Source organism: Protopterus annectens, chromosome 3.part0 (genome assembly GCF_019279795.1).
Source record: "Protopterus annectens isolate FY-2018-M chromosome 3.part0, PAN1.0, whole genome shotgun sequence".
NCBI classification, from domain to species: Eukaryota; Metazoa; Chordata; order Ceratodontiformes; family Protopteridae; genus Protopterus; species Protopterus annectens.
In genome coordinates this window covers 391,065,729-391,082,013 of record NC_056731.1, presented here as the reverse complement: position 1 = coordinate 391,082,013, position 16,285 = coordinate 391,065,729, and the positions used below count along the sequence as shown (strand labels likewise).

General features: G+C 33.7%; 1 protein-coding gene across 2 annotated transcripts in view; it reads right to left on the bottom strand.

Annotated features, from left to right (window-relative positions):
- Nucleotides 1-16,285, bottom strand: part of VPS41 (VPS41 subunit of HOPS complex) — a 2,347,711-nt gene that overhangs the window by 56,963 nt on the left and 2,274,463 nt on the right. For both annotated transcript variants that reach the window (XM_044064839.1, XM_044064840.1), the window contains exon 28: nt 13,391-13,470. In XM_044064839.1, the coding sequence (XP_043920774.1) occupies nt 13,391-13,470 (80 nt within the window). The remainder of the gene's footprint in view (nt 1-13,390; nt 13,471-16,285) is intronic.

Sequence of the window (16,285 nt, the reverse complement as noted above, 5' to 3'; positions counted from 1 at the left end):
AGGGTCATCTCAGGTCAGCAGCGATAGTTGGGTGCCACGCGGTGTATTTTTAGCTTGGGGGACTGTCTTAAGCAGCTGTTTAAACTATTAGTTTTAAAACGCAGATGCTTTAATCTTTTGTGTGCATTCGCACTAGGAGAGGGTCATCTCAGGTCGGCAGCGATAGTTGGGTGCCACGCGGTGTATTTTTAGCTTGGGGGGCTGTCTTAAGCAGCTGTTTAAACTATTAGTTTTAAAACGCAGATGCTTTAATCTTTTGTGTGCATTCGCACTAGGAGAGGGTCATCTCAGGTCGGCAGCGATAGTTGGGTGCCACGCGGTGTATTTTTAGCTTGGGGGGGCTGTCTCTTGTCCAACCTTCCCTTATGACTGAGTTCCACATATATTTTCATTACAAGTTTTTTAATGAAATGAAATATTCATGTGTGTGTATTTTATGATGAGACTGCTATTTTCTTTCTTTTTAAACAACTATGTATTTAACATATTTATGAGGAGGGAATATTTATTCATGAGGAGGGAGCTGTCATTGAACATGATTGGTCATTTTGAATTTCTGACTAATTAAAATTCATGTATTTAAAACTGAACTTTATTAGTCATTGTGTTCTGAGGAAGTCAATTTATTTGATGAAAGCGCTTAACCATTTTGGATGTCTACCATTGTGGATTTTAATTATGTTTTATTTAATTTGTGGATGTGTTTTCTACAATAAATTATCCGTGGACCCGCAACACTGTGCTCTTCTTTTGATTTACTGTTTAATTATATCACTAAAATAAACTATTAATATTTTACTAATATAATAAAAAAGAATACATCAGTTATTTAATTTGTATTTGAACATTAAAAGGTATAGAAATGAAAAAAAGAAAAAAGAAAGAAAAGAAAGGGGAAAAAAAGGAAAATACTTTCATGACATACCTTACTTGAATATTTAGCAAGTATAAAAGAAATTAGAGTAAAGTTGCAGTAGATGCTTTGAGACTGAGTGGGAACAGCAATCTTTGACTCAGTTTTTTGTTTTTTCTTTTTAACATCAGTCTAAGAAGATTTAATAGTAACTCTCCAATGATGTAGATGCCCATTCCATATCTTCAGGTAAGGAAATAAGGTTATTGTTTTTAATAAAGGCAGTGGCTTCCTCTAAGGCATTGAATGATCTAATTTCATTCTGATATAGACTTTTTATTCTGGCAGGAAAGACAAGCTGAGTTTTGATGTTATTCTGCTTTAACAGTTTTATTAATGGCCAAGCTTTTTTCCTATGTTCTAAAACTCTAGTAGAATAGTCATTGTCAAACCTAATTGGGTTTTGATTATATTTTAATGGACTTTTCCTCCAGGCAGATTTTAGGACTAGCTCTTTGTCCAAATAAGATAGAAACTTTATGACTATTGATCTGGGAGGAGTAGAGGAGGATGTTGACACTGGCTTTCCTAAAGCTCTATTCGTCCTTTCAATACCAAAGGACAGACCCTCCTTTAAGTCTAAGATCTCTGGAATCGAAGTCTTCAGGAAATAAATGATATCTTCTCCTTCAGCTCTCTCAGGGATACCAAAAATCCTTATATTTGACCATCTCCCCTGTTTTCCAGGTCATCCACTTTATTCAGAAGCCAAGTGTTTTGTATAATGAGGAAATCTTTCTGTATTTCTTCTTCCTTCAGTCTTCCATCAAGATCATTCAGGGATCCTTCTAAGTTTACTTTGGACTGATGCTGCTGTATACATTCCTTGAGAGAATCTGTTTGTTTCTGACAATTTTCCTTGAGATTTTGTAAATTCTCTTTAAAATCATCCATTTTTAGTGAGAGTTCTTGTAGAGCAGATGTCACAAGCTGCATTTCTTTTTTTAAAGCCATGTCAGAATGAGAAGTCTTTGAAAGTGCTCATCTCCACAAATTATATATTCTCCTTTATAACTTGACAGGAAAAAAACTTTCCTAAGTTCACCAAAGTTACTAATAATATAGCTTATACTTTCATCTATCAATTCTAAGTATTTTTACTAGAACATAAGTTATTTCCTGTTTTTTATTTTAGTTTCATGGAGCTCTGAAAAACTGAAAAAATGCGAAAAGCAGAAACCTGATCTCACCGCAATGTAGTTGAAGTAATGAGCGGTTGCTGTTTAAAATACACTTCCCAAATGCACAGTTCAAAGAAATTATCGGCAGCCGTAGCAAAGTAAAACTCTTCTTTATTATGAATATAATTGAGAGGTAAGCGCTTTCGCGTGGTCACAGCCACGCTTCATCAGACAAATGAAGATTCTGCAATGAAGTGCTTATATACTACATGAATTACATAAATTAATTAAAACCAAGCCCTATGTAATTAGGTACTTCATTAAATATTTAAAGCAGCATTGCTTAGCTTCCAAGATCAACTGACAAACTGTCAGAAGCAATGCTTTCATTAGTAGTGATTACAAATTCTAAAATAATAAATCTTAAACATAACTCATGATGCAGTTTATGAATTAAAAATGTAAATATATGTATATATAATCAGTTAAGCAAACAAACAATTATAGAACTTGATGTAATTCAACTATAACGCTGTGCTTAAATGAAATAAGTAAAAGCAATGAAAACACTGCGCAACTGAATGCTAACAGGTATAGCCCTAGAAAAACTTGTTTACGGTTGCCAATGCAACTAAACAAACAAGTAGACATTTAAAGAACTGAGTGCAGTTCAACAGTTAGTTCATGTTTAGACAAAAGGCAATAAGAACCTTGCGCATCAAAATGCTAATAGATACAGTACTGGATGAACGTTTATGCGGTTACCATCGTAACCGGAGCTTACATTCATATGACATGAATTATTTAGAAATGTTCACCAGATTTCTATTACAGCATTTCTAAAGTTGTTGCACTTAAGACACCATTATAGATACATAGTTATTGTGAGTTCTATCAATATCTTTTAAAACCAATAAATAAAGTCATTTAAATAGTTTTACACACTTGAGTAAGTCTTGCTATAAAAACATTATTTAAAACATCAAAAAATCATCAAAAAATACAATTCGTAACTCAGACCAGGTGACATATAACTTTTAAAAAGTATCACAGACCAAATAGAACCCGAAGCGAAATCTCTTGAAATGAACTAGTAACTTAAAGCATGAACGTATCCAGTGGGGCGCAAATAACAATGAGGTTGAAAAATATATAGCAATGCTGAGTAAAAATGAAACCAGACAGATAAAACTACATAAGTAAACAAATCCATATTAAAAATTAATCAATTGTTAGAGTTTATATATCAAAATACTTCCTTTACCTTGAAGCTAATAGACAAAATCTATTTAGGTAAAAATAGTTTAATTTAATTTAATATAGCATAGACCCAGGAGTATAACTATATATTAGAACATGTAAGTGTTAAATTCAAACTTAGCTAAATATACTAGTTGCCCATAAGGTACAAAACATATTAAATATAAAAAATAAATAAATTTAAAAAATAAATTTAAAAAACATAAAAAATGACAAGTAAAGAATGCCTAGTTTTGAACCAATATTATTAAAAATATTATTATAAAAATATTATTATAAAAATATATTAGATTATATAACTTATATCATAATTTTAAAGACATTATAGTAATGAAAGACGTACATCTAAAAAATATATAAAAAATATATAATAATTGTACATAAATGTTAGCGTTTCCTATTATTTAAAATGGGTTTAATAGAAACTGAGGTATTCAGTCCTGGGTAACTATGAGCATTAAATTTTAAAATCCACTTTAATTCTGCCAGGGCTAGATTATTTATATTATCTCCGCCCCTGGGATTTAAGTTTATTTTTTCAAGTACCCTGAATAGAAAAGTATGTTCTTTATGTTCTATTATATGTTGTGCTAATGCATTAGTGTCTATTTCTTTCTTTATTTCGTACAAATGATCATAAATGCGATCAGTTAACCTTCTTTTAGTCAATCCAATGTAGAATGCTGTGCATTTTGTACAAGTTGCTAAATAAACCAGGTTTTTTGTCTGACAAGTAGCTACAACATTGATATGGTAGGAGAAACCTAGAGTGGAGTGAGTGAAGGTTGAATCTAGACAAATCATTTTACACCTGGTACAAGAACCACAAGAAACTGTTCCCATTACTTGGGTAGATTTCTTAGTATTAAGTACAAAATCTTTGCATAGAATTTGCTTCAAGTTGGAACAGTTTTTGTACAAAAAGAAAGGAAAGTTACCCACCAAATTAGACACTAAATAATCTGTCTGTAATATGTTCCAGTTATTCCGTATAACAGTCTCCAAACATTTTACATCGCTAGTATATTTTAAAATGTATGGTATTTTTATATTATCATTGCTATTTTTATGTTTAAAAGAAATATATTTCTTAACAGTGAGTGGTGTAAATTCTGTGGAATGTATAGTGTTGTTTTTAATGGAATTGACAAGCTTAAAATTATAGCCTCTATCTAAAAATAATTGCTCTAATAGGTCAGATTCTTTTTCTAGAACAGTACTTTCCTGGCAAAGTCTAGTCAGCCTAGTAAACTGGCTTTTAACTATTCCTGGGAACATATGCCTAGGATGCATGCTGTTGAAATGAAGTAGTGTATTAGTCCAAGTAGGTTTCCTGAAGATAGAGGATGTGATTTTTCCTTGCTCAGTAAGTGTCAAGGTGACATCCAGGAATTCAACTTGTTTCATGGATGCTTCCACTGTGAATTTCAGATAACTGGTAGTGGTTTCTAGGTGGTGTAAGAAACATGTAAATTCCTCTAGGGTACCTTGCCAGATTAGGAGAACATCATCTACAAAGCGTTTATAGAACTTAACTTTGTCAAAAGCAGGGTTGGTAAACAAATGTTCTTTTTCCCAATTCAGGACCACTAAATTCGCATACGTATTTGCGCATGGGGTGCCCATAGCTACACCCCATGTCTGCAAATACGTCATGCTATCAAACATAAAGATGTTATTGTTAAGCACTAGATCCAAGAGCTGACAAATTAGTATAATTTTATCAGAGGAGAAGTTGGTATCTCTTACAAGTAATTCTCTGATTGCTTCCAAACCCAAATCATTGGGAATGGACGTAAAAAGATTTTTTACATCTAATGTTATCAGCATATACTCATCTGTCCCAGTAATCAGTGTTACATTCTGAAGGCTGCTTAATAAATCATAGGTGTCTTTTAACAGAGTTGGAACCGAATCCACTACAGGCCTAAGATATTTTTCAAGGGCAGTCGAGATAGTGGCAGTTACCCAATTACAGCTCTGAAAAACTGCTGCTATCAGTTAGCCATCTTGGCTCCGCCCCCTGTGCACTTGACCTTTTGACAAGTGACGTACTGATTATGTGAATGGATGTCACACTTCAGTGAGGAACAGGGAATTAGCCCATTTTCTCAGTGTAGCATGATCTCGGAGTTGGTATATTTAATGTTTGTATATTTAAAGTAGCTGAATTAATGTACTGTTGACTGTAGAGTTCAACAGTATGTTAATGTGCATAGCAGGAGGTGAGTGATGTCACCTCCTGCTATGTCGAATACACTGAACCACGGTTGTCAATGTATTTAGTTTAACTTTGGTTTCCTATTTGAAATTTCATATTCAGCATTTTGGGTCAACATTTTCATGGTTGACCGAAGCTGACTTGAAATTTCAGTAGTAAACCCATACATACATACATACACACACACACACACACACACACATATATATATATATATATATATATATATATATATATATATATATATCTATATATACATATACATATCTATATATATATATATATATATATATATATATATATATATATGGATTCACTTTATAACCTCGAAATACTGAAATATCGAATTTCAGTATCTCGAGACTATAAAACCGAATCCACAAAACACCGACACAAAAAAACGCGAAATTCACAACACCGAAAAAAACGCACACACTATACCACACATACACCACAACACCCACATCACAACATATACAAACAAAACTACACACATACACAACTCATACACAGGGGGCTGCGCCCCCCACATCCCCCTTACTTACATATACTAACTCCGAGATCACACAAACACAAAACAAAAGCCAACTCACACACGCACATTCTCCGACCCCTCACACACACATCAAACACATCAGCACACTCACACATACTCTAACTCCCACTCAAAACCCTTAGAAAACACTTATCTGACATAACACCTACATCCACACACGGCACCGCGCACCATCAAAACACAGTACCAGACATTACGCAGCATAAGGTCATAACCGCGAATTCGACATATATTCGAGTTCACAATTATGACCTTTCGCTATTTTTTACATTCGGCTTTATAGTCTCGAGATACTGAAATTCTACATTTCCGTAATTCGAGGTTATAAAGTGTTTCCATATATATATATATATATATATATATGTGTGTGTGTGTGTGTGTGTTTGTATATATATATATATATATATATATATATATATATATATATATCTATATCTATATATATATATATATATATATATATATATATATATATATATATATATATATCTGGGTCTACTTTAGTAGACAGACATTTCACTTACCCGACACTCACATCACCGAGATGAAATGTCAAAGTATTTTTCCATGCTTCAGTTTTAAAGATGAAGTCCCCAACTCATACACAAGAACAACATGCTTGGTAGTTTTTAGTATGTATGTATGTATGTCCAATCCATTTCCATCCATGTGTGTGGGTGTGAGTGGAGTACCAGTAAAAGCAACTATGTTTTTTTAAGTGGAAAGCTAAAGAGCTTTATGTAGCATGGATAAGTCATAGTAGTAGGGGGTTTTCATCAAAGAACTGGTCTCCTATTGTTACATTAACCATCTTCTGAATTGTGGGAATGGGCAGGTATAATACCCTGGGGAAACTGGCCACACATGAATCATGTAATTTTGTTGAAATACAGGAAATCACTCAGTGCTAATGGTTTAGAAGTACGTCATGGCTTACTCCTTTTCGGAGGAATGCAGAATATTTATATCATTTAGTTATTTTTTACCTTTGGGACAGTTTTTGATACAAAGATTTTCTAAGACAATTGATTTAATTTACGTATATTGACTTATTGAAGCCAATTAACTGTGATTAGTATGGTATAAATATGTGATGTCAGTGGTTATTAATTGATTCTGAAGAGGTCTCCGGTAAGGAGACGAAAGCTCTAAATCTGAAGTTATTTTGTGTAATAAAGCTTTGAACTTTTTGGTGTTGAGTTCGTTTTGGAATTATTATTCTTCGAACCACAAGGTGGAATTATTGGTGGTACCCACTTGATAAGGAGGACTACCTTTATTGATCCGGGAAGCTGAGTTGTAGTTTGGTTTATACTACTTGTTCACATTTCTTTTTGGTTCTTGGTTTGTTCAGAGTTCCAGATTCGAGGAGTCTCCATTGGTTGGGCTATATATTGGTTTTACCACCGTTCCTGCATTCAGTGGAGTTTAAATACAGGATTATTTTGTGTCACTACTGTTGGTAGAATTCTACAAGTGTGTTGGTTTATTAGGACAGTGGGACTTTCCAATATCAAGGGTTTTCTCTTTTTTTCCCCAATATGGATAACAGTTCTCTTTTAACTGAATTAATCAAAGTCATTCAAAATTATTTGCAGAACAGTAACACGCCCCTTGAGTCGGGGAATGATATTCCCTGTGCCCAGAGCAGCCCGAGAAATACAGCGGATGTTGTGATGATGTCAGATGCTAGAGATGAAAGCAATATGGCGAGGAGAGGCTTACCGCCACCGAGGGAATGTACGCTTGGTTCTCCAAACAATTCCAATAGACTGGGACAAAATGGGTCTGTCCACCATAGGGTGAATAGTTTTTCTAACTATCATAATATGGACTTTCAAACTTGGTTAAATAAATCGTTCAACAATCCTACGAAGGTGATGGAAAATGAACGAAAAAACAACACGACCTATAAAGAGAAATGTAAGACTCTAAAACAATTACTTACGAGATATAAAAGTTTAGTAGTGGAAAACTGGTATTTTAATAAATGTCTCAATGACAATATTGTCCCTAAAGGACTTAGGATTAATAAATTTCCTAGCAACATCAACTATAATGATGACAATGATCTGTTTAAGAACATAAGTAATGTGTTTAATGAATGTGGTTTGGCTATTATACGAATATTAATAAAGTATAATGAGAACAGAATAGAGCTAGATAAGGTAGAAATAGATAAATTTTATAAAGAGATTACAGGCGATTTACTCTTTTCAGTGGAAGAATACAAGACTGTGTACTTTAGAACAATACAAGATGTTGACAATACAATATCTCGTAACTATAATAGGAAATTATTTAAGTTAAAGAGGGATTTAAACGAGTACTGGTCTGGTATAGCATACAGAGCTGATAACAAGAAATCATTCCAAACTAGAGGGTTTTATTTTAAGCCTAATTCGGTTCCGCCACATAGTCCAGGCAACTACAGGAGGGAAGAACGAACAGACTCTGCAGAATTTATTAACACTAACTTTCACCCAGAGGGTGGTTTTGGGGGAAATTATGAGGTACACCAAGATAACATTTACCACGGAGACGACAACATCCCTTTAGGGGAGATAGGGCCCAGGAGATCCGAAAGGATAAAGAACCGAGCCCCCCAACGACAATCATATGCTCAGATAGCGGGAGAATATCAACACATTTCCAACAACAGAAGAACATACAAGCAGTAGAAGACCACAATGTTGGTCTTTCTACTAGCTCTTCCCTTGATAACATACAGAATGACATAGAAGCCACTTCTATCATACATTCTTTAGACAATTTTAATATTTTTAATTATACTGATATTGTAATAAACAAGACATTTTTTCAACTGTTTACCAAAGGTTTTACTTTCGTACCACGCAGAATACCTAGTATTGATCGTATTTTATTAGATATTAAAATGTTTACGAGAAAATTTAATTTTACTGCAATTTTTAAAGATGAAGGATCCAGTTATGGAAAAGGATCTTTAAAAAGACATAGCACATTTAACCCCCCCCCCCAATGCAGCATTATATTATGAATTTTGAAAATATACTTATGAAACAAATTAGAAGTAATTATTTCCAGAATGTAGGGAGACAAGAAAGCAATTTAACTCAAGATGAAATTAAGCTTATTATTAAGTTAGTGAACTTAGATATAATGACAGAATACGGGTGATGAAACCAGACAAGGGTGGAGGCATGGTCCTCATGGACCAGTGGGATTATACTAGAAAGATGCTTGATATACTCAATAACAGTGCAAGTTATACTTTGGTTTCCAAAAATGAAATTAACATTTCATATCAGAAAATTGATTACATTCTAGACAATTTGTTGCAGGGTCTTATTGATTTGGATTTACATGATTTTTTGAAGGTTAAGAAGACAGTCATTCCTGCAATTTTTGGCATACCCAAAACACATAAATGTGTTTATGACCTGCCCATGAGACCTATTGTGTCATCCCAAGGCTCCAAGACACAATCTCTAGCTATATACATAGATACTAAATTGAAGGGTTACCACACTAAATATCAACATATTTTAGTTGATTCATGGGACTTTTTACAGAAAATCAGCAAGGTGACATACAATGATAGAGCTATATTTATTACTATTGATGTTAAAGATCTATTTACTGTTATACCTCACTATATAGGCATGGATTGGTTTGAAAAGATTTTGATAGAAATGGATTTTTTACAATCAGATGAATTTAAGATAGTGTTGGAAAATATGGAGTTAGTACTAAGGAACAATTATATTTTCTTCCAAGGTGATTATTATCACCGAACTGAAGTAGTAGCCATGGGGGCAGCTTGCGCCCCCACTTATGCTAACATGATTTTGTTATATTGGGAAAGGCATTATGTGTTTGTATCAGAGTTCTCCCAACATATTACAAGTTACTTTCGATTTTTGGATGATATATTTATTTTATGGGAAGGTCTGGAATCTATCATTGAAGAATTTATCGTATTTATTAATGATAGTACCACTTTCCTTAGTTTCACACATGAGACTTATACAAATGAAATTCATTACCTTGATGTAAAATTATATAAGGATAAGACAGCTAAAAGATACAAGTCTACTATTTATCGGAAAAATAATTTTTCTAATGCATACCTCCATTTTGATAGTGACCATCCCCATCCAGCTGAAAAAGAATGTTGTGAAGGGACAAATGATTCGTGCTGCTAGGATGACAACAGAAAATGAAGTATTTCTAAAGGAATTGCATAATTTGCAAAATATGTTTCATCAAAGAGGTTACCCCTATGAATTAACACAGACTATTAAAAAATTTGTGATAGAAAGAAGGGATACTATATATACACCCCTACTTAGATCTGATTACAACATGGGGTGACCTCGGAAAAGGAAAATAAAGAAAATGCAGGTCATAAAGATATTATTAAATCTAAGACATTGCCTTATTTGACTTTAACCTACTATAAAGGCATTGGATGGCTCAAAAAATGTATTAACGACACATGGGATATGTTTAGATCCATGCCTACTAGAGTAACGGTTTTCCAGAACACGTTGACCTACAGTTATAGAAGGAATGAGAATTTGAAAAATATTCTGGAAAAGAATAAAGAAGGGAAGATGGAAAAAATCCCTAGTAATACTTGTAACAAAAGGGGTACGTTTCAATGTGGAAGATGTCCACAATGTCCCTTTATTGCGGGTCAAAAAGAATAAAACATTTCCAGTATAAGATCAACCTTAAAGGCTAAAAAATATAGTAGCTGTTACACTAAGGGAGTTGTATATTTAGCTTACTGTAAATTCTGTTGGAGTTTCTATATAGGCAAGACAGAAAGACATCTAAGAAGGTGAATTTATGAACACATCAGGGATATTAATCGCAGAAATGAAAATAATGCCTTATATAGACATTCACTTATATGCTTGGAAGCTAATTTTAAATTTTGGGTATTGGAGACAGCAGAGGTCTTTGATAGAGGAGGGGATTGGGATACAAAACTTGGGTACAGAGAAATGATTTGGCAGTTAAAACTGGATGCATGCAGTGGGAAGGGTCTTAACAATCACATATCTATCACACCAGCCTTAAAATTGCTATCGCAAGACCCTAAAAAAAGTACACAATAATAATGTTATTAACAAAATTATCATTAGAGTTATGATTTCCAAACAACATGTATTTTTATAGCAAACATACACAGTTTTTATATATTTTATATTTTTACATTTATACATTTATATTTACATACTATATATTTACATATTTATATATTTCATTTATGGATATTTATCTACCTATACAATTTTGTGAATATAGTTACTAATTCATTACTATTTTAATATTATACTATATTATTTATTATTTTTTAACATTTCTATCAATTTTACATATTATATTATCATATACTATATATATAAATATATATTTTTATACAAGTATTTATACACACCTGTGGTTGAAAATTCTGTGTGGTACTAGATTGTGATAGGTTGCATTGCTTTTTGATATATTTTTTGAATTTGATATTTTTTGTTATATTTTTTGTCATACATTTATTGTTCATATTCATTTATTCATATATTTATGTATATATATTTATATGTACAATGTGCATAATATTTTGGACTATATATATTTTTGTTAATTTTAATTTTCATTAATACACTCCTTTTCGGAGGAATGCAGAATATTTATATCATTTAGTTATTGTTTACCTTTGGGACAGTTTTTGATACAAAGATTTTCTAAGACAATTGATTTAATTTACGTATATTGACTTATTGAAGCCAATTAACTGTGATTAGTACGGTATAAATATGTGATGTCGGTGGTTATTAATTGATTCTGAAGAGGTCTCCGGTAAGGAGACGAAAGCGCTAAATCTGAAGTTATTTTGTGTAATAAAGCTTTGAACTTTTTGGTGTCGAGTTCGTTTTGGAATTATTATTCTTCGAACCACAAGGTGGAATTATTGGTGGTACCCACTTGATAAGGAGGGCTGCCTTTATTGATCCGGGAAGCTGAGTTGTAGTTTGGGTTACTGAACACATCTATTCTCCACAAGGTGTATGCACGGAGTAGAGATGACATCGTGGAAATCAGAGATCAGAGGTTAATACATTAAATGAAATTAAAAGGTTAATGAAATTTGTGAATTGAACACCAACAGTGTCTGCCTTTGAAGTGAACTGACTGCAGGAAGGACTGAATGACTACTTAATATTTACTTATTTATTTCTTAAACTGTTTACTGAAGAATGTATGACTTCATTGGGAAAGCAGCTCCAACTAGACAACTGTGGATTTTGGCACCTTGATTATAATCTCAAAATGGTGAAAGATCAATAGTAATAAGATGGAAGGATAACCTTTTTAAATTTATTCTTTCTGTAGTCTGTACTGGAATGACTTTAAAAGCAATTACCCAGATAGAAATTTTTGTCTTCTTTTCAGATGTGCTACTGATGACAACTGAAAATATGCAGCAAGCCATCTGCAAATTTGAACTTAAACTGTATTCTTCTGCCTGTTACCAGGTGAAGGTAGCTGAAAAGAGAAGATTAAAGAATTTAAGTCCCCAAATCCTGGTTACTAGATGATGGTTTAGTTGAACTTACCACATGGCTCTCTCCTGCACTTAAACTATCCCAAAAGCTCACTCTACATTTGTGCACACAAACAAAAAGTTAAAAATGAGACAACTGGCATGGTTCACTGATCATAAATGCAGTACAGCATACCTTCTTATGATGGACAGCTAAGCAGAAAAGCACAGTGAACATTTTAAACATGGAGTTTTCAACATTTTCTCATATACTAGTGATCAGTGAGAAGCCTGAAATCTACAAAATAATAACTCCAAAGAAGATGCAAATTAAGTATGAACTATGCTATATGAAACCTAAAGAAAACAGGAACATGCACGTTTTAAAAGGCACACACAGTTTCCGTTTGACATTCACAAATGGACAAATGCAGTTTAGAAGATATGTATAATGATGTTATCATCATTAAAACAACTTTGTTGATAATATGAAACCCATTAAACAAGTGTGAAATATGGGAATGCTTCAGTATTAAAATCATAGTGAAGTACTGAGCACATAATAGTTTACATGTTTAGTCATCAGTCAACAGATCAACAACTGGCTTGAAAAAGCACACTGTTTGACTACCCACACTACTTTCAAAAAAAGGACAATATACAGACTGTAGGAAAGTTGTACAAAAAAAAAGCAGCACACCAATATCTTAAAGTTATCCGAAGGTGGCACAGCACTTACACTACTTTGATTAAAGGTACAACTGATCTTTTAGAAATAAATGTTATTACTTACTTCATCATCAACACGCAGACACTCTAAGTGGAACATGTGTCTACAGTTGAACACCACTACTTTAAAGGACTGTGCACCATCTAGGCAAATGAAAGACAGAATGTAAGATAAAGAATAAAACATGTAAATCATCTTGTGTGTTTCACAATTGTATCTTGCACTGAGTATAAAACTGATATATTACTTTTCACCAAAACTCTAAATCTTTGGCAATGTCCCCTGACATTTGTAAACCACTGGGGTCCTCTTTCACCAATGGTAAGAAAACAAGTAAAATGATTAGCACCCTCATTCCTAGAAACCATGTTCCCTGCATACTGGTACAGAGGCATGCTCAATGACAGAATCTTCAGTTCTTGACCTCCAGTCAAACTAGGTGAGGTTTAAGAAACACAACAATGATTCAGCACAAAGGTATATATCCCTAGGTTTTCAACTGCATACAGTGGTAGAGAGTTCCAGACAGACAAAAGGTTAATAATGGATTGACTTCTAAAGTCATTCTTGCAGACCAAGAAATACATTAAGTATTGCATTACCTTACTTGGAGACGATTTCTGAAAAAGGTCAGCCAGTAGGACATTTTCTCAGGCATATTAACAGGGCAAGCTTGAGAGAAAGCAAATAACTAGAACCCAGGGAACTCTTAAGACAATATGTCTTTCAAGACAACTCTACAAAACGAGATTTTACTACAAGAGGACAAATCCAAGATATGGTGGTTCATACACGTACACACAGAAGGCCAGGTGGCTACATCACAAGTATTAGCTATAGCAATCATGTCTAGTGGACAAATTCCCTTTACCTAAAATTTGATGAGAAACTGTGCAGAAACAAGTTTGTGAACCTTGGAGATATTTTATATACTTTCTCTAAGGATGCAGAAAAGGGCAGAAAAAAGAAAACACAACTGCTGTCAAAAATTGTTTTGGAACTTTTCCTTCAGTGTACTGACAGCTGAAGAAATATCTGTGATCAGAATAACTGGCTACTCAGTTACATACTTGTGTCTGAACAATGACAGAGAAGCAGCAATAACTCTAGATAAATGCTCTTCCATCTTATTTCAGAAGGAGTGGCATAATCTGTGATATTCCATCAGCCTAAGCTTGTCCAGGCATCCCATCCTCCAAACATCACTGCAACATTTCTTCTTGCCTATTCAAATCAACACAAGCAGATAATATAATCCTGAACATGACTAAAATGACTAAGTGGATTCAGACTGATGTCAACACATTCGCTGACTTATCAAAAAATGTTCAGATCACAAAACCAGCCACTAGATTTTTGGCATCACAAACAGCAGCAGTTAGACAAAGAACAACTTTAATGTCACAATGTACAATATCACATCATTTGCAAGAATACACTAAATGAATATAAAGAGAATTTTTAGTGGGGGGGTGTTGTGTGGGTCCTAATTAGAAATTAATTAGTTAGTGGTATAGCAATGAAACCTTTTTTTAACCCTGGCATCATGATCTTGACACTCTTCTGAAAAATAAAATAATTAGGGTACACCTTTTGGAATAAAAAGACACAAGTAACTGAGCAGGCTCCTTACCTGACAGAGTGCTTGGTGCTTTGTCATACAACTAATCAGGTCTGCTGTGCTGAAGATAAACCACTAGTGCAACCTTAGATGTCCACTAGCTATTCTTTGCCTACCATGCTTGTGTCCTAGATTTAGATGTGCGCCACAAAGGAAGGCCCCTTTCTCAAGGTTCATAGAGATGGACCTCTTTAAGACAGCATACTCTAGCATTTATATGGAAATTTTATTTAATGTTTACTTGTCAACAATGTTTTAATTTAATTTTACCTGCTATTGTATGTTTGGCTTTAAAAGGTATTAATTTTACATAAAGTAGAGAAAATCAACATAAAACTGGACTAACTCATCATTATCCCAGCCAGTAAAATTACCTAAAGTCACTGTAGATGACTCAGTGCAGAATATATGAAGAATTTGGTATTTCCTGTAGAAATACACCCACATGTTCTACTGGATGGCAGAACAGAAGAGAGAAGACAGCTCCTATATATATGAAATAGTTAAAGGAATTCAGTTCTCTTGGAAATGGATAATTTCTACCTCAGATCTCATACAGCTAGCAAATTGCTTATCCAATCCCCCAGAGCTCTGTCATGACTCTTACATACAGACTACACTTAGTTGGTGGTTTCAGATATAAAGACATTTAAAAAAACTTTACCTTCATGTAACAGGTGTTGCTATATATGTCTACATTTGGGGAAAGGGGAACTGCAAGTATTAATCCAGTGACAGAAAACGAATATATATGCCTTTTACTTCTGCTACATTGATGATATAGTACACATGTATTCTGGACATGTGCTGTATTCCCACCATTAACAGAAGTAATGTACTTACCCTTAATGGAAATGGCGGACAATACAAGCCTCACATGCCCAGAACACCCTAAATTCAGGACCCAAGTATATATCTTTCCTTGAGAATTCCATGCAAAATTTCCAGGAAATTATACTGTTACAAAATGCACTTAAAGATGCAATTTTACCCTTGGATCAGTGTGGAATGTAACTCCACCCAAAGCCCCCCTCCTCACTATAAGGAGTTTTGTTCATGGCTTGATTGATTTCAGTAAGAAATGAAAGTTTCCCTTTATTGAGAAGCACATATTTTACTATGCATGTAAATCAAACTCAATAGATGCATTCTGGACATGTACCATGCATTCCCAACCCTGAAACAGACAATACATGACTCACTAATGGAAACCAAATATACTACAACACGTCAAATTGTAGCTGAGAAGTGACTGTGCATGCCTATGTATGAAATGAAGTAGCCCAATCCATCGTTGAAAGGTATTAGTACAAAATACCAAGGAATTATACTATGAG